Raw genomic sequence first — 18,409 nt, forward strand, 5'->3', positions numbered from 1 at the left:
AAAAAAAAAAAAAAAAAAAAAAAAAACTTTTTTAAAAATTTTAAAAATATATTTAAAATTTAAAAAAAAAATTAAAAATAGTACGTTTAAAAAATACTCCTCAACTTTCAAAAGTTATATTAAAATCGTGAATTTGCATAAATTTCATTCATACTTTTAAACTTTTTAAAAACCTTCAAATTACTTTAAACGTTTTTTAAAAAGTAAAAAAAAATACCTTATACCCTTACAAATAGTATAGTTTTAAAAAAATAACTATAAGGAGAACAATAATGAAACATTTTAGATAATATTTTTTAAATCAAGTACTAACAATTATCCTCCCAAACTAACGGTAAATATATTTTTTTTAAGACCAAAAAGTCGAGAGGTTAGGCCCCACTTATTTTATATGAGGTTGGCAATCATTTTTTTGGTCAAAAAGAAAATTCCCCATTGGTCATTACTTCCATTGGCTGAAAGGACGAGGCAACTCAATTTTCTGGTATCAAATTGATATATAAAATCGAACTCTAGAGAGACCTTCCAAGCCATGAAAATGGTGAAGCCTTGATACAATATTCTCGATCACATTTACATTACGCTACCAATATTAATTACAGCAAGAACAAGATGTTGGAATAAAGGGCTTTACCAGCCATGGCGACTGTCTCTTTCCATGGTTGATGCTTTCCTTTTTGCTAGAACAATTCGAACTCCAAGTGCTCTCCAGTCGACTTGCTTTCCAAATACCTGAACTTGTTTTGTTGAGAAATCATGCTTGGAATGTCCATGTCACATACCTCCGGGACTTCTGGAGGAATTGCACAACGGATCAACGCCCAGTTTAGCCCCTCGAAGAACGGGTGCTGTTTGATTTCGGCAGCTCCTTTCTCTGTCCCGAATCGACTTTCAGGCTCCTTCACCAACAGCCCACGGATTAGATCCCTTGCTTGGAAACTAACAATCGGGCTGTCGGGGAAACTGAGGCTCTGCAATACTACATTGGCTAATGTCTCTTCGTTGTTGGATCCCTTGAAAGGGGTTCTACCATATAGAAGTTCATAGAGAAAAACACCAAACGTCCACCAATCGACTGCAGCTCCATGACCCTCTCCTTTGATGATCTCCGGTGCCAAATACTCGTGAGTGCCAACGAAGGAATTCGATCGTGCATCGGTGGGTTCAGCAACGAGCTGGGGCAATGACCTGAACTGAGTTGTCAGGTCGGGTTTTGACTTCCTTGTTTTGGAAGCAGCTGGTAAGAACCTTGGGCTGAAGCATGGGACTTGGCATGATGGTTCAATGCAAAAAGGCTCAGCACAACTAGAATCTGTACATGGACCTGATGTCTTCGCCGAGTCTGAATCGGAGGATGATGACTTCAGGAGTGTTGGACAGACCGTGCACCTAAGCGACAGGTCGAAGTCGGTGAGCATTATGTGACCATCTTCCCTGACAAGAATGTTCTCGGGTTTTAAATCTCGATAAATAACTCCAAGCATGTGCAAGTACTCCAAGGCAAGGAGGACCTCAGCAACATAAAATCTGCAAAACGGTATCGAAGCAGTTTTAGGACGAGTTCAACAAGAAATGCACTACTGCTTGAGCCGAACCAGCTACAAGATTCAACAAGTTATCATAAATAGACTATGGCATTCGAGGGAATTCCCTCGAGTGTGCCATTACCAAGATTGTGCTATTGACATTGTCATAAAATATGGCATTCGAAGGGATCGAGAGTATAGATATCAATTTGAACAAATCGACTTGAAACTGCACGTTTGTGCTTAACAAAGTATAGATTAAGTATATATGAGTAGCATGCGCCTCAGATTTTAAGTACTTTTCATGCGATGTTCGGTGCTTTTTGCATCTATTTAACGTCAGCAAACAAGATGCAGAAGGTGAAAACAACTAGCAAAAACTTTTACCTTGCTGCAGGCTCAGGAAAAACTCGGCCTAGCTGCTTCTGCCGCAGAACATGAAGATCTCCACCAGGACAATATTCCATGACAAGACATGATAGATTATCTGAAGTAAATTGAACATAAAGTGTTGGGAGGAATGGATGATCTAGCATTCTCAGTATTTCTCTCTCGGTTTGCGCTCTCGGCATTTTCTTCCGTCTTGCTAGAAACTCGTTGTCCATGACCTTAATGGCAAATAGGCAATTAGTGCCAGTTAGCTCGGCAAGATACACCGTTCCAATGTCCCCACAACCAAGCTTCTTTAAGAGATTGAAATGCCTCAAGCTGAGAACCCCATGCTGCAATTGTGCGTGACGTATGGCTTCCCACCTTACATCTTTAGACATATGAGGTCTGTTACCATTACTCGATCCATGCCCATTGCAGTCATCACTTATAATACTCGTAGTACTGCTACTGTACTCGCCTTGACTACTTTTTGAGCTTTGAGAAAACTCACCCTTATCTCGTACCCTTGTATTTTTTTTTACTCGAACATCAGAAGCCTTGCCATCCGTGATGCCTGATTTGTTAGCACCAGATTTTGAACTAGCCATATTTACATCAGTACCAAGAGCACTAAACTGGGAAGCAGAGCCCTTCTTCGAGTCTTTAGCTGCACTGTTCAATGCGCAGTGGCACCTCTCACATATCAACTTCTTTTTACTAGGATCTGTATCGCCATTTACTGCATTGTATGTGCTTGAACTACATGTTGGAGAACTCAAATCCTGTTTGACTTTCTTTTTAACCAGCCCCTTGTTCCGAATAACTGGTTTGATCGAACGGGAATTACTTCTAGATAACTTGCTTACCTTATTGCCACTACCCAACTTAGATGAAGAAGCAGTTTGCAGCCGACCTTTCCGTCCAGCCTTGGATGATGACACTTTATTTCCTACCCTGCTCGAGACAAGAATCTTCTTCTCCTTATCTAATACCTTCTTAATCGTACAAGAAGATATAGATGGTGGGGTAATGGACTCCTCTTCCTTCTCCAGCTCTGCCTTTAATGTTTGAGGTCCAACTTTCCGTGACAGAGTGGTATTGACGTTTTGTTCGACAGTACCAACCTCAATAGAACTTTGTGTTTTTGTAACCGTGAACTGAGGAGAAGAATGAGAACTTTCAGCTGGTGATTTAACAGCAGATGCTTGGACATGCTCAAGTCTCTGCTCAACATTCTTTTTTTTGCCCTCTGGAACCAGGGATATTTCGACCACACGCCCCCCCTTACCGTTATCTGAAGAAGAGCCCGACTCAGTGGCTTCAACCATAACTGAATTGTACAATGTCTTGATCCGGCCAGCTTCCGAGAGTCTTGACAAGGTAGCTGGTTTTGATGATCTTTTCATAGCAGCCATCTCAGACGCCTTTGAAAGGCATAGTTCCCTGAGTGCCTGCTTCAAACTTCCAGAATCAGAAGTACCAATACCTGGCGAGCGAGGCATGCCAACACTTATTGGCTTCTTTAGTGTACTTTTTCTCAGCGCATTTACATCTACTTGTGAATGACCTAAGCTCTTGGATGCATTTTTTATACTAATCGACTCAAACAGCTGATTGATATCATCCTCTAGAAATCCCTTGAATCCAATTTTCAATGCAGAAAGTTTCCGATCTCGGTGAGATACAAAATCCGAATGACGAGATTCTACCTTACTTTGAACAGCCTTAATTTCTTCCCTTGCTTCAACAATTTCACATGTATTAGATCCCATTACTACCTTTGCTCTCAATACCAAAGCCCGTAGATAGTGGCTCCACAGAACTTAACAATGGTGTAGTTTATCGATCCACAATGCTAATTCATTTCTGACTTTTCAATTTACATACAAATGATTTAAAAATCTAGAAACCGAACTCTCACACTCATGAGCTATTCTTCGCATCACTAGCACATTGACAATCCCCTCTTTCGCGCCCCATAACCTGAAACATTCAGAATACAAAATCGTCACGAAAACTTCAAGATATAAGCTAATTCACCATACATTAAAACAGGCTAAGAGCTCAACAGCTTAACCCAAATGTATATCTCTCATCAATGTTTACTTTCTTATTTGCTGTTGTCATATTTGGAAAGAAACAGCATAGTTTCCAAATTAATAGCCATGTTCCATGTCGTTTTCATAAGCAACACATACGCAAATATGATGATTTCATAAACCCTATTATCTTGAAAACAGATATCAATGTTGGGAGTTACCATTGTTATCCCATTGGTTGAAGATAACTCAATCCGCTCTCAACATTTGGAAGAAGAAAAAACACACTCAAACAGAACAAACTACACCAACAAATAACAAATCTCAAAGGAAACATAAAGAGAAGAGAGATAAAGAAAGTTCATATAACTTCATGATTAGCATCTATTATTGCTACACACAAGAACCACAAGATTTAGAAAACATCAAGGAGAGAAATCAATCACAACTACAGAAAACGAAACAGAAATCGCTTACAGAAACAACTGGATCGAAAAAGAAAAAAAAGAAAAAAAAAAACCACAAAGCCATCATTCAAACTTGAAACCACGAAAATCCTATCTCGACGATTTACAGATACATCTAAGATTCGATAGTAAAATCATTCTACTCGAAACGACATTCTAGATCAATAAAACAACCAAATTAGCTCAACGAATAAGACATAGATTGAGCTCCAGAGGAAACGAAATCAAACAGGAAAATGAGCAAAAGAAAGGGGAAGAAGAAGAAGAAGACGAGATCAGACACAGATTTTACCTGAGAGACAGTGAGCGAAAACGGCGGAATGGAGGTGCGTGAGAGGATTATGAAGAATGCAAAAGAGATCAACGCTTAAACAGTAAGAAAAACCTAGGTTGTGGTCCGGAGCGGTGGGCGGAGAGAGAACGGCAGGGCAGGGAGAGAGAGAGAGAGAGAGAGAGAGATGTAGAGAGAGTAAAATAGTATCTTTCTCTTCAGAATTTGTGATACTGCCTCTGATTATTTAGGAGAGAAGAGGCCCCACCTTTGGCAGCTTATGAACAGTGGGTTTATTGCAATAAATAAATATAATAAATGTTACTTTTCCTATTAATAATTATTACATTTATTTTTCTTTCTTTTTATACCCTAACTATTTCCCTTTTTAATTAAATTACCCCTATCCTTATTATCTATATATATATATATATATATATATATATATATATATATATATATATATATATANTTTCAATATTATTAAAAAATAATATTATTACTAAATGGTATTTAAATTTAAATTAAATATATAAAAGGGAAAGGTTCAAAAGGAGAATTTCATTTCATTTGTGGAAATTATATAAATATATATATCAAAATAACATTTGTGGAAATTATTTTTTATTGCTCAATTAATTTAAAATCTAAATTCAATGGATTAATATTAATTAGCATCGTAAATGATTCCACTCCTTAATCCATAATTATTGGATTTGGAAATAAAATACATATATGTTTAATTATTAAAAGAAAATTCGTAAAATTAATTAAATTATACGAAATAGGATTGGATTTAAAAATAACAATATCAATTAATTGTTTCATGACAATGTATTAAAATAATTCGGATCATTATATGTATAATGTATTAAAAATTTAAGAGTATGTTCAAGGCAAAATATCATTTTTATTAATTTAGCATAAAGTTAAGTGTTCTTATAAATATTAATATTTATAAGAATATCTAAAAAATAAACAAAAATAATAACTTCTTATTTAAAATTTATACTAAATAATTTTAAGTTAGCTTTAAATACCTATATATCTCAAACACTTACCAACCAAACAACTCCAAAATAAATTAATTAAAAAAAACAAAAAAACAAAAATAGTAACTAATATTTTGAATATAATTTATTTTTCTAAATTATAGCTGTACTAATTAAACCAAACAGTAAAATTGGGTGAAAAAAGGAGACAAAATAAAATTGTACTTACTTTGTCATGTGATCCATCTATTATTGGAGGGATCAAACTGCAAATACTAAATACTTTTTCACAAAATTTTAATAATATATTTTAAAATATTCATCAAATTTTAAAAATAGTATTAACCCATTCATTTTTATAAAAAAGTTAGAAGTTTTTTTTACCATCAATTTATAGATAAAAACGACTTTCATAGATTATTTTTAATGTTATTTTTAAAAGTTTATGAGTACTTTCTGAACATCGTACTAACAGTAAGTATATTTTTAAAATTTTTATAGTGAAAATATTTTTAAAACAAAGCAAATTAATAGTAAAAATATTTTTTATTTTAGTTTTAGGATATTATTTAAAATTTTAAAATAATAAATATATTTTTTGAAATAAAATATTTGTGTTGGGAATTGAGATTTGAGAAAGTAGCATTAGGTTAAAATGGGCACTGTTAAATTATTGTGGTGATGGATGCAAGAGAAATTGGAGCCTTGCTCAATATTTTGGCCACAAATAAATAAATAAATAATATATAAAGCTTATAATAATAAATAATAATATTATTATTATTATTATTATTAGTTCTTCAAAAAAATTATTTTCCAAAATAACCCAATTTAAATTTTATTTTTTAAAAATTTAACTCAATTTTTAAGTTCGAGGAGAATTTATGTTAATTATTTATTTTTTTTCATTTTTTAATAGGAGTCCAATGAATATTTCAATAAATAATATATTAATTACCCTTCTAAGTATAATAATATATTCTAAAAATAGTTTAAAAAATAACATTTTAAATGAAATTTGATTACTCCGATTTAAAAAAAAAATGACAATGTAATAAATTATTCCGTTCAAAATTTAAATTCAGCACTTGATAACTCAGACATGTCGTTACACCCTCTACGACATAGTCACATTTACCTATTTCATACTTTTAACAGTGAGGACTATCCTATAGATCAACACGAGTCTTTTCAACCTATTTTGTTCTTACACCCATATGTCTTAAAAAAAAATTAAAAAATTCACTAAATATAAAATTAATTATGAAGTTTCTATGATTGAGACACGACCACGACCGAGTGAGAACCAAGTAGAGAACCGAGTAGAGAGAGAGGAGAGGGAGGATTTAAATCCTTCACATTTTCTTCTGACCACTTTTGGCTTCTTCCTCTGTTCCCTCTGTCTCCTAATTTTGAATTGGCTCTCAATGCGATGCATTTATTAATCATTTGTCGACGCTGCCCCTTTTTGTTCCTTTCCCACCATCTTTTCCCCTCTTTTTTACTTTTTTTTTTTTTTTTTAATATTTAATTATTCATACTAATTTATTAAAAAATAATAATAAATTCAAATAATTGTAAGGTGGTTAATATTTGCTTGCAATACAAGGGAATTTACATTATTCTGTTACAATTTATTAATTACATAAACACAAACATATAATCTTATGGCCGCATTAAAATATATTACGTGCATCACACTTTATAATAAAAACCATACAATAATATATTCTGTATTTAAAACGTTAGGTATAACACTCCCATAATTTTCAACCTCTCAATCTTATATTAATGACATGGATTCCCTCCAAGAATCAAAGTCAAGTACATATTTTAATAATTGATAAGACGTGAAGAAAATAATAATTAAAATAAAATAACACTTTTTAAACGTAATTTTATTTTTTAAGTTTTCAAATAAATACTTAGTTTATATTATCTTTCACTATTTAATACTTAATTATTTTCTAATTAATGTAAAATGTAATCTTAATTGCTTTACTTTATTAATAATTAATTAATTAATTAATTTAATATTTTAGATAATAAAACTTTAATATATATATATAATTCCTTGGTTGTAAGGGCCATCCCAAATCTCAGTCAGTAAATCTAGAAAAAGGAAATGCTAGGAAAGTGATAAAAAATTTGAAAGTGAAAAGCAAAATAAAAATAAAAATAAAAAAATAAAAATAAATAATAAATAATAAATAAATAAAAGGCTACAATAATGGGGAAAAGAAACCATCACTTTCACATAGCTATGCCCACCATTGAAAGGGATGGTTATAAACTTGTCAACTTCCCTTAAATACCAACTCACAAAAACATGAAAGGAATGGCCTTTTCCATGTTTTCGGCACCCGGTTAGGGTTCGGTAAGCCACGACGAACTCGAATTATTATTTCTATTAGCTCTCATTATCGATCGAACTGTTGTTATTCGTAGATTATGTTTCAAGTAATATTTTTTAATTGTTTACTTTATTTTTTAATTGTGATTTGATCTTTCGTGATGAATATTGGAATTTAGAAGAGTCGATTTATATCTGCCCAAGTCTACCGCTAATAAATATTGTTCGTTTTGGCTTGTATCAACTTCAAGCTCACAATTTTAAAACGCGTCTTCTAGGGAGAGGTTTTCAGAATGTTTCTCGCCTAACAAATATTGTCCGTTTTAGCCCATTATGTATCACTATCAGCCTTATAGTTTTAAAACACGTATACTAGGGAGATGTTTTTACACTCTTATAAGAAATGCTTCCCACTTGTAACTGCCTTTGATACCATTTGTAACAGCCCGAAGTCCACTACTAGTAGATATTGCCTGTTTTGACCCGTTACATATTGTTGTCAACCTCACAGTTTTAAAACGCATCTACTAAGGATAAGTTTCCAAAATGCTTCTCGCATGATGACTGACTCTAATACCATTTGTAACAAATATTGTCCGCTTTTGTCCATTATGTATCGTTATCAGCCTCATAGTTTTAAAACACGTCTATTAAAGAGACGTTTCTACGTTCTTATAAAAGAATGATTCGTTCTTCTCAGTAAATTAAAACAAATCGAAAGGACGATGCACAAACAGAGAAATGTTTGGCATAATATGTGTAAGTTTTAAGACCCAAATCGAGTAATTTCCAAAACGAAATGAATGAATATGAATAATGTTAATTTTGTGGTCCTTTTTGGATGGAAAGCCTCCAAATATTAATGTGAACTCAGATTTGTTTCCTTTCCTGAATATTAGTCTTCTCCTAACTTTGATAAATAATATTGTCACACTTTTTTCTTATTATATGCTTGTCCTCTCTGCCAACTATATAATTCAGTTTTCATTATTCATTTATATTCATTTGGTGTCACCTTACCCCTTTATGACGTCATAATTGGCTGGATAATAACGTATCACTCATTTTTACAATTGTTAAATTAAAAAATATATATATATAATTTCATCTTCTGAATTTAGAAATACGTGTCTATGTTTATAGATCATTAATCAATTTAATTTTTTTAAATGAGTTGATTAACTAAATATAATGTCTAAATTTTTTTAAAAATAATTTATAATTAAAAAAAATAAAAAATAATAAAATATTAGTTACCATAGTGTATATTTGATTCTATGCAAATGTCATTTTATCTCTTTATAAAATTCATATATAAATAATTTAAAAAATAATAATAATATATATTCGTAAATAAATAGATTTTTTTTAAATAATTAAAAAAACATGTAACTTTACGATTCAACCCGAAATATAGAAGGTTGGATTGGGTTGGGTTGTGGATTTTATTCGGATTGCTCGGGTCACTAACCCGGCCCTAATTCTTATATCTTAAAATGGGCCGATGATTCAAGTTGGGCTTTGTACAGAGTAGGCCGGTTTAAGTGGGCCGGGTTGGTAAATGGTGGGCCTTGAGATGCTATTCGACTGGGTTTAAATCGGCCTTTGGGCTTTTGGCCCAGTAATTGTCTAAAGTGAAAGCGCCTTGAAGTCAGTAACGATTAAGGCAAAGGAGCTGCCACGTCGAATTGAAATTCAGCCTTTGAGTTTCATCGGGCCAATAAGGAGCCGAGTCGCCCGATAAATATATGATCAATTCCTCATCGAACACAGAAGATATTCATTTGAACGACAAAACAAATACCTCTCTGGATTTAGCCATGGCGGATAAGACCTTCAAGTATGTGATTGTCGGCGGTGGCGTCGCGGCTGTAAGTTTCTTCCACCTTCTTCATTTTGTTTCCGATCGATTCTCTGATTCTGGATTTCGAAATTTGCAAGGCGAAACAGAAATTGTCAAATCTCTTCTTGTTCGGATAAATTAGTTCGATGTTGTAGTGTTTTAAAGTATCCTGTTCTGAGAATTTCGTATATTTCTTCTCCTTTTCTTCAAATTGTTAGTTGATGCTTCAGTTGCAGGGCACGAATTCTGCTGATTAGCGACATTTCCAATGTTTCATTCTTCTTATTTTTCCCCCGATGAAATAAGTATTGTTAATTACTTCAGATTCTATACCGAAACATTACATTGACAGAATCTGATTGAAAGTTCTTTTACACTTAATAATAATACTAACAAAATCTTGACGTGTTGCACTATCAATTGTATTTTGTCAAGTCTAAAAAGATTCTTGAAAAAACAATTGATTTTTCATATGCATGTGGATTTTATTTTAATAGAATTTAGTTGTTAAATTGGACATTGATTTATTCATTTTTCAATGTTAGTGGTAAGATTTAAGTGGAGTAGTTTATATATTTCATTTGAACAATCCAGTGTGATGTAAAAATGTTGGAGAACAATGGAACGAAGTAAAATATAATTATAAAGGGTAGGAAGAACAAATCTGGACCAGTTAGTTTGTTTTCTGTTCTCCTCAAAATTAAAACCAATGGATTTCAAGAATTCCACACCAAATCGTAATGAACCGATGGCTCCTAATTGGCGTGTTTGATTAGGGAGGAACTCTGTCAAACAATTTGATCTTCTTTATACAGAACATCATTGTTTCGCCTTCTTAGGGATTTGTTTGCCGATGCAGGGATATGCAGCTAGGGAATTCGCAAAACAGGGACTAAATGCTGGAGAGTTGGCAATTATATCCAAGGAGGCGGTACGTTATCTCATCATTGTTTGACTCATGTTTGTGCCAGGCCTTTACAGTTTCAAATAACACTTATTGGAAATGATATCTTATTGCTTTCTAATGGAATAACTTGCCAAACACTTCCTTTATTTCCCTCATTCGGGAATGGAAATTGGCATCAATTTTCTGTTCATGCGCTTGGTTATTATGTGTATATTTTCTACTGTCAGGTTGCTCCTTATGAACGTCCAGCTCTCAGCAAAGCCTATCTCTTTCCCGAGTGTGAGTTGCATTTGACTGAACTTGAGCTCTATGCCATCATCTTTCTTTCTTCCACCTGAATTTTTGGTGTAAGGGGAGAAGCTTTCAAAATGGGTGCATGTTTCCAATTTCCATCTCATAGTTGTTTGGTTTTGCAGCACCTGCTAGATTACCGGGGTTCCATGTATGTGTTGGAAGTGGTGGGGAGAGGCTGCTTCCAGAGTGGTACAAGGAAAAAGGTCATATTACTTATTTCATTCTTGAAATTCCTTCATTCAGCAGTTTTCTAATGACTTCCTAACCAATCACTTCAGGGATCGAGTTGATTCTTAGTACAGAAATTGTTGAAGCAAATCTCTCTGCCAAGACTCTCAAAAGTGCTTCTGGGGCAATTTTTAAGTATCAGATTTTGATTATTGCCACTGGTTCTACCGTGAGGATTCATCCCTCCCTTCTGCGAGGGCATTCTGGATTATCTTCTCCGTGATTTCGTTATATATGACTTCACTTGCATGTTGCTTGCAGGCAATAAGATTGTCAGACTTTGGAGTTCAAGGAGCTGATGCCAAAAACATTTTTTATTTGAGAGAAATTGTCGATGCTGATCAACTAGTTGAAGCAATCAAAACAAAGAAAAATGGAAAAGTGGTTGTTGTTGGAGGAGGATACATAGGTCTTGAGCTTGGTGCAGCGTTGAGAATGAACAACTTTGATGTCAGCATGGTTTATCCTGAACCATGGTGCAGTAAGTAGTGTTCATACAATTCCAATGGAAATATACTCTCGGCTTTAATCTTTTACAATATCATTCAATTCTATTCTTGCAGTGCCCCGGCTGTTCACTCCTGCAATAGCTGCTTTCTATGAAGGTTATTATGCAAAAAAAGGAGTCACAATCATTAAAGGAACAGTCGCTGTAGGCTTCACTGTTGATGCTAATGGAGAGGTAAGACCTTAAGAGCACCATCTTTCAAAACTCCCACCTGGTTAAAGACATTTTCGATGCGACGGAGGCTGTAATGGTTATTGAATGTCTTTCAGGTCAAGGAAGTGAAACTTAAAGATGGGCGGGTTTTAGAAGCAGACATTGTTGTTGTTGGTGTTGGTGGACGACCCTTGACAAACTTGTTCAAGGGCCAAGTCGAAGAAGAAAAAGGAGGCATTAAGGTGAGTGTCAAATGAAATTAAGTTTTCAAGAAAGCTCATGACTTTCCTCTTAACAGTTTGTCCTTGTCTTGTAGACTGATGGATTCTTCAAAACGAGTGTTCCTGATGTATATGCCGTGGGCGATGTAGCTACTTTTCCTTTGAAGCTTTACAGTGAATTGAGAAGAGTCGAGCATGTTGACCATTCTCGCAAATCAGCAGAGCAAGCTGTAAAGGTGGGCAAACTTCATCCCACGAACATACAATTTAAGATGTCAACAAAATACATTTTGTTTAAGACCCTTTTGCTTTAATGGCAGGCCATCAAGGCGAGCGAAGCGGGCAAGGCCGTCGAGGAGTATGACTATCTACCATACTTCTACTCTCGATCCTTCGATTTGTCGTGGCAGTTCTACGGGGATAACGTTGGAAACGCGGTGTTGTTTGGAGACAGCAGTCCTGAATCAGCAACTCACAAGTTTGGATCATATTGGATTAAAGATGGGAAGGTTGTGGGAGCTTTCTTAGAGGGTGGTAGTCCTGAAGAAAACAAGGCCATTGCCAAAGTTGCAAGTGTTCAGCCATCAGTTGAGAACGCAGATCTGCTGATACAGGAAGGTATCTCCTTTGCATCTAAGGTTTAAAAATTTCTTCCATTCACACCTTTTACTCAATAAATTCAGTTGCTTAGACTGAATATTTGATCTTCATATAGCAATGAACTCTCTCTAGTTTCTTAACTCTGTCTGTTTGTCATTGGAAGATCGAACTGAATCTTAGAACTAAATTTATCAAAGATTTTAAATTTAGTGTTGTTTTAAGATTTCAGGATCAGCCAATGAGATGTTTAAGATTTTACATTAAAAAGCACGAGAAACATAGGAAAATATATTTTAGGATTTCATGGTTTCCAACATCTAGAACATATTGAGATAGTTAAATTTTTCTTGACTCATTAAGAAGTACGAGATATCTTAGAAACAATGTTAGCGCAACACAGGATGAATGCGTTTTATTTATTTATTTATTTTTAATGTTTTTGCATGCTTTGGAAAACATGTGAATTCATGATCATTTTGCTGGCATAATTGTTTTTTCGACTGATATATGTCGATATTTATTTTATTAGCATAAACTTTTATCAACACTTATATTAGTTTTTCCAATGCAAAATTTGTAGTAATGATTGTTTGTATATATATTTTTATAAGAAATTAATTTTGGATGAATTATTAATGTAGGCAAATGCATTATCACGTAAGTATCTCTAGTTTAAGGTTGTTTTTTTTAAAAAAATGAAAATAGTCTCTTTGATTTTTTTTAATTGTACTTTCATCCTTAAACCAGAAAATTTACGAGGGTATTAATATTCAAACTTATAATTATATCACGTTTTAAGCGAATCTTTTCCGACTAAATTTGATTTATATTAATTTCGTATAGTGGAACACAATATTTAATGTCTGATTCTCTCTCGTGGAGATTTTCATCCTTACCAACTTGGTCTTGTTGTGATGCATGAACTATTTCACGAAGCATGTGTTTAGATAGTCCAAAGTCTCGATTGTTAGCTCTCGATCTTCTAGTTAAAAAATGTCGATTCAGACATATACGTGCATTATTATGCAGCGAGGATTGTCACATTTCATTCATTTCCCATTTCTCACTCAAGTATTGAACTTTGGTTATTTCTTTTTATTTCATTAATTTTTCATTTCTCACTCGAGTATTGAACTTTGCTTATTTCTTTTTTTAAGGATGAACGAAGAAAATGAGATTGTTGTTCCACCTCTAAATTAAATTGACTTGTCATAATAATGTCAATCCTAGTAATATCAATGATACTACCGCTTCTTACAACTTGATATAATATGCATGTATTATGTACATATCAATCCTCTAATGATATTAGTCACCTTATAGCTCAATCAGTAAATCTACAATCCTTTAATGATATTAGTCACCTTATAGCTCAATTTCGTATCTATATAGTTGATTTCATATAATTATTTGATTAATCTAGAAACCTAAATTACTAAATTTTTATTTAGTATTTAATAAATTTTTAATCTTTCAAATTTAAATTTATTATTTCTTAGAATATAAATAATTTCATATATACAACCTACTTTGAGAATTCCTTGTACAAATAAAAAATAAAAAATAAAAAAATATATTTGCCATAAAAACTTACATTAATACTTTGAGAATTCCATGTAAAAGATTGAAAAAAGAAAAGAAGATTATCGGGAAGAATTTGATCCCATGGATTTTTTCCGAAGAATCTCATCCCAATCCCTACAAAAATAAAATAAAGATGGAGATAAGAGGGGAAAAGACTTCTTTGTCCTTATTTTTCAATAGACATTTTTAGGTTGCAGATTAAGATGATACAAACGTAAAAAAAATATCAATAAAGTGAAAAAAAGGCAATGAAATATACTCTCCAATGGTGTTCAATAGAAGGTTGTGATTGTCGTGCCACCGTAGTTGATAAAGTTCCCGCGGGCAAGTCGCCCATATAAACAATATAAGGCTGTGAAAAATTAACGTTTAGAAATGAAAAATTATTTAATGAAACTGTTAGTCTACGATCGATCATATTATTATTATATTACCTTTCTTTCGTGGTGGTTCGAGCCATGGATCATAAACGAGGTCACGAGCCAAAGAAGTAATACAAATACAAACCAACTCTCGTGCAGCCTCATTTGGGTATTATTCTAAACCGACACAAAATTTTAATGTTGGAAATTGGATGTTTCTTGGAGTTAAATATTTATATGAGAAGGGAAGACATTGAAACAAAAGGCTCTAATGTTTAGAGAGGATATATATAGTCCTTAATTTAAAGGCTCAGAGATTATGGTTTCTAATTTTATACTCAAACCAAAAAAATATAATAAAATAAAGATGAAGATTGTTGGGAGGGAGTCTCACATTGGGTAATTAAGGGGATGATCACGAGTTTACAAGTAACAAATACATTTTTATTGGTACGAGGTCTTTTGGAAAACTAAAAGTAAAATCACTAGAGCTTATACTCAAAGTGGACAATATTGTACCATCATAGAGGTTCGTGATTTCTAATAATGACTTATTGAGATGAGATCTTATGATGTTCATTTCTTATAGGGTCGATGTTCCAAAGCATGTTCAGCTGCAAGAACCTGAGATGAAGCACCTTGAGTAAGAAAAGAAAGATCGACCCCCTATCCCTATCGATCGAGCTACTTTACCGAGGTGAATGAGGTAAGATCAGCCGAGTGACATAATAAATAGGTTCAGGAGCGAATAGATTTCCTCTTTCCTTCCTTAAACCTGACTTAAATCCTACTATCCTCTTTCAGTCTTTCCACCCAGATTCATTAATGCAATGGAACTCAATCACTTGAAGAACCTTTACAGGAGAGTAAATTCATTCAATCCGGAACTTGACAGTCAAGTAAATTCATTCAATCCTTTACAGTCGAGTAAATGAATTAGCTACTTTCGCTCGGTGAATAAGAAGAAATCCTCAAATTCTTCTTTCACTCTTTCTTTCACAAGGTAATGCGGCTGGATGATAATCTCCTTCCCCTGAACCTCTATTCCTTGACCTCATTGAAGGAGGTAAAGCTATTTGAAGAACCTTTGTTTACCGTCGATAAAATGAATAGTGTTTAGAATCAATCAAACTTAACAACTCCGAACCTTTTCTTTACTCTATTCCCTTCCCTGATTTTTGAATTGTAAACTCGAAATCTTAGCTCTGATCTTTCTCCTGATTCTTTGAATTTTGTTTTTCTTTCATTTTCTTCTCCTGGCCGATTCTTCTCTCACTCGGTAAAGCTATTTGAAGAACCTTTACAATTGAGCATATGAAAGAGCTAAAAGCAGCTATCGGTCTCACTCCTTCAAGCGCGTAAAACTAAATGTGAGCACGACTCTTCCAACTCGGCTTCGTTCCTATTAATGCACTTCTCTCCTAAACCTCGGCTTCGCTCCCCTAAAGGCAAAGAAATTAATCAGATTTGAGTAACCCTATGAACTACCACATAATTGTTCACTCCCTTCTCATCCATCTTGCATTTCTCTTTTCTTCAAACACTCGGTATAGCATCTAATTCATTGTCTCTCATGTAAAGGTTCAGATTTCATTATCTCTTTTCTTTCACTCAGTAAATAGGTGTTTGTTTGGTTCTTTCTCCTTCCTCTTGTTAACAGTGAGTTTGCTTCCGAGCCTAGTAGCTAAGTAGCTAGTAGTAAGTTATTCAAGACATGGTAGCTGTTCTTGGCTGTTGAGTTTAGGTAGCTAATGCTATGGAACTCATGTGCAGTCGGAGGTTCCCCGGGGTTGTCTCGTTCCTGCTTTTAAGAGCAAGCTACCTTACTTAAGTAACTAGTATTTGAGTCAGGTTTGTAACTCCAAGTAGCTATGCTCGTCTCCTATGAGACTAGATATCCTGAGTAGGTGTGGGCTCTTCCTTATTAACTTATTAATGTGTTTGAAGCTTGGACTATAAGTGACTTTCTTCCCGGCCGCTAATGCGCCAATGTGATTTTCATGTTCGAATTATCTGCCGTTGTTTGACTAGCCTCACAATAGCCCGTAGTCTAATATGCCAACAATCATAGGCTAATGGTACAGACAATAACCTCTTCAAGCCCGTAAGCTAAGCAAGGCAAGGAATGGATTAGATGGTTGCTCTCTTCCCTTTGTCAGTCATATATATGGGAAGAGAGGCCTCTAAAGTCTCTCGGCTTTCCAAGACTTTTTGCTTTTTTCTCCCCATTTTCTAAGATGTAGTAAGAACAAAATAGCTTTAAGAGATCGTAATCTTTATATCTCCTCAAGCACTTTCCTCGCCTAGCATATAATTGCCCCGTCCACTTTGCCACTCGGAATTGATGAGCCAAGCAAGCCTTAAATGAGTAAAGCCAAAGACCTTAAGAGAGAGTCCCCATGTCAAGGGTTGCCCTCTCCAGAGGCTTGCTTTAAGGTTTCCGCCCGAGACGAGTAGTGTAATGATAAGGGTTTCAAAAAGGCAAAAAAAAAAAAAAAAAAAAAANCAAAAAAAAAAAGAGCCTTGAATCTCGCCGGAAATCGTAGGATTTCCGGTGAGGCATGCCTTGCCAGCAAGGGCGTATTAATGCCTTGAGTCCCCATATTAAACCCTAGGTACCTTAGTAGCCGTCTTTTCCTTTCAAGTCACTATCGTACCTGTGAGGGAGGAGCTGAAAGGTTTAAGTGAGGGATCGAAAACGTCGCGAGACTTCAGACTTCTGTGAGCCCTTAGGTAGGAGCAAACCGACGCCAGGGTACTTCGAGACAAGCGGAACAGACGCATCGCCAAGGACGATGGAAGGCGGTGGTCTCATCGGTAACAGCAGTCGAACTCTGCGATTAGGGTTCATCGGGATCCTTGGGTGAGGAAGATGGAGCAGCGGGTCGCGGGTCGAGTTCTTCGGGTACCCGCGAGCTCGCTCAGCCAATGTGCGATATCAGTTTAATTATGAAGTATATGTATGATATTGATATATTGAATATTAATTTTATATCTAACAAATTTATTATTTTTAAAAAATATATGATATATCGTATATCAGTTTTATTTATAAACTTGCCCGTTCAAATCCATTTTGATCCTACTAGACTTTCACAACCAGCTCTCTAATTTTTCCCTTCAAAATTTATAAATTTTTTAATGAATTTTAGAAAAATAATAATGATAATAATTCTGATAACATAAAAAATTTCATATATTCACTAATTTTGGTAAAATTCAATATTTTTACAAAATTAAATTAACTACTTTGTATCAATAAATTGGAACTTAATTTATTTGATAATTATCCACTAAATAAATATAACAAGTAAATAAAAATCTTAAAATACAATCCAAAATTTGTATCCATGAAAGAATTTTCCTTGAAATTTATATTCATATCAAATGTGTTATTGTTATTGGACTAACATAACCCGTTGAAGTTTAGGATATAAGAGATATAGGAGAGAAAGTATAAAAATAATTTGATTTTTGGNATGATGAGTCCCAATCTTCGAGCTTCTTGATCGGCGATAAATTAAAATTTGTAACAATGAAAGAATTTTCCTTGAAATTTATATTTATATCAAATGTGTTATTGTTATTGGACTAACATAACCCGTTGAAGTTTAGGATATAAGAGATATAGGAGAGAAAGTATAAAAATAATTTGATTTTTGGGTAAAAAATGTACCTTCATTATTTAA

The 18,409-nt window shown here is 34.0% G+C and overlaps 2 protein-coding genes across 3 annotated transcripts in view; one reads left to right on the plus strand and one right to left on the minus strand.

The window, feature by feature from the left end:
* Nucleotides 1-4,886, minus strand: part of LOC111781473 (serine/threonine-protein kinase D6PKL1-like) — a 5,282-nt gene extending 396 nt beyond the window's left edge. The window contains exons 1-3 of one of the 2 annotated variants that reach the window (XM_023662084.1): nucleotides 4,697-4,886; nucleotides 1,914-3,881; nucleotides 635-1,527 (exon numbers count right to left, since the gene is read on the minus strand). In XM_023662084.1, coding sequence (XP_023517852.1) covers nucleotides 681-1,527; nucleotides 1,914-3,670 — 2,604 coding nt within the window. In that variant the 5' untranslated portion in view covers nucleotides 3,671-3,881; nucleotides 4,697-4,886 and the 3' untranslated portion in view covers nucleotides 635-680. Of the gene's footprint in view, nucleotides 1-466; nucleotides 1,528-1,913; nucleotides 3,882-4,696 lie in introns of those variants that run through there. The other variant, XM_023662083.1, reaches the window with a different exon arrangement.
* A 4,852-nt stretch (nucleotides 4,887-9,738) lies between these two features.
* LOC111781660 (monodehydroascorbate reductase, seedling isozyme) lies at nucleotides 9,739-12,997 on the plus strand. Its single transcript, XM_023662346.1, has 10 exons — nucleotides 9,739-9,891; nucleotides 10,723-10,794; nucleotides 10,998-11,049; nucleotides 11,187-11,267; nucleotides 11,343-11,461; nucleotides 11,554-11,773; nucleotides 11,856-11,974; nucleotides 12,070-12,195; nucleotides 12,270-12,410; nucleotides 12,495-12,997. Exons 1-10 carry the CDS (start codon nucleotides 9,769-9,771, stop codon nucleotides 12,816-12,818), a joined length of 1,377 nt encoding a protein of 458 aa, XP_023518114.1. The 5' UTR covers nucleotides 9,739-9,768; the 3' UTR covers nucleotides 12,819-12,997.
* The last annotated feature ends 5,412 nt before the right edge of the window (nucleotides 12,998-18,409 follow it).

This window comes from Cucurbita pepo, chromosome LG19 (genome assembly GCF_002806865.2).
Source record: "Cucurbita pepo subsp. pepo cultivar mu-cu-16 chromosome LG19, ASM280686v2, whole genome shotgun sequence".
NCBI classification, from domain to species: Eukaryota; Viridiplantae; Streptophyta; class Magnoliopsida; order Cucurbitales; family Cucurbitaceae; genus Cucurbita; species Cucurbita pepo.

Coding starts and splice junctions, on each gene's coding strand:
- LOC111781660 (XM_023662346.1), top strand. CDS start 9,769: ATGATCAATTCCTCATCGAACACAGAAGATATTCATTTGAACGACAAA. Junction 10,795..10,997: donor CAATTATATCCAAGGAGGCG/GTACGTTATCTC, acceptor TTCTACTGTCAG/GTTGCTCCTTATGAACGTCC. Junction 12,411..12,494: donor CAGCAGAGCAAGCTGTAAAG/GTGGGCAAACTT, acceptor CTTTAATGGCAG/GCCATCAAGGCGAGCGAAGC.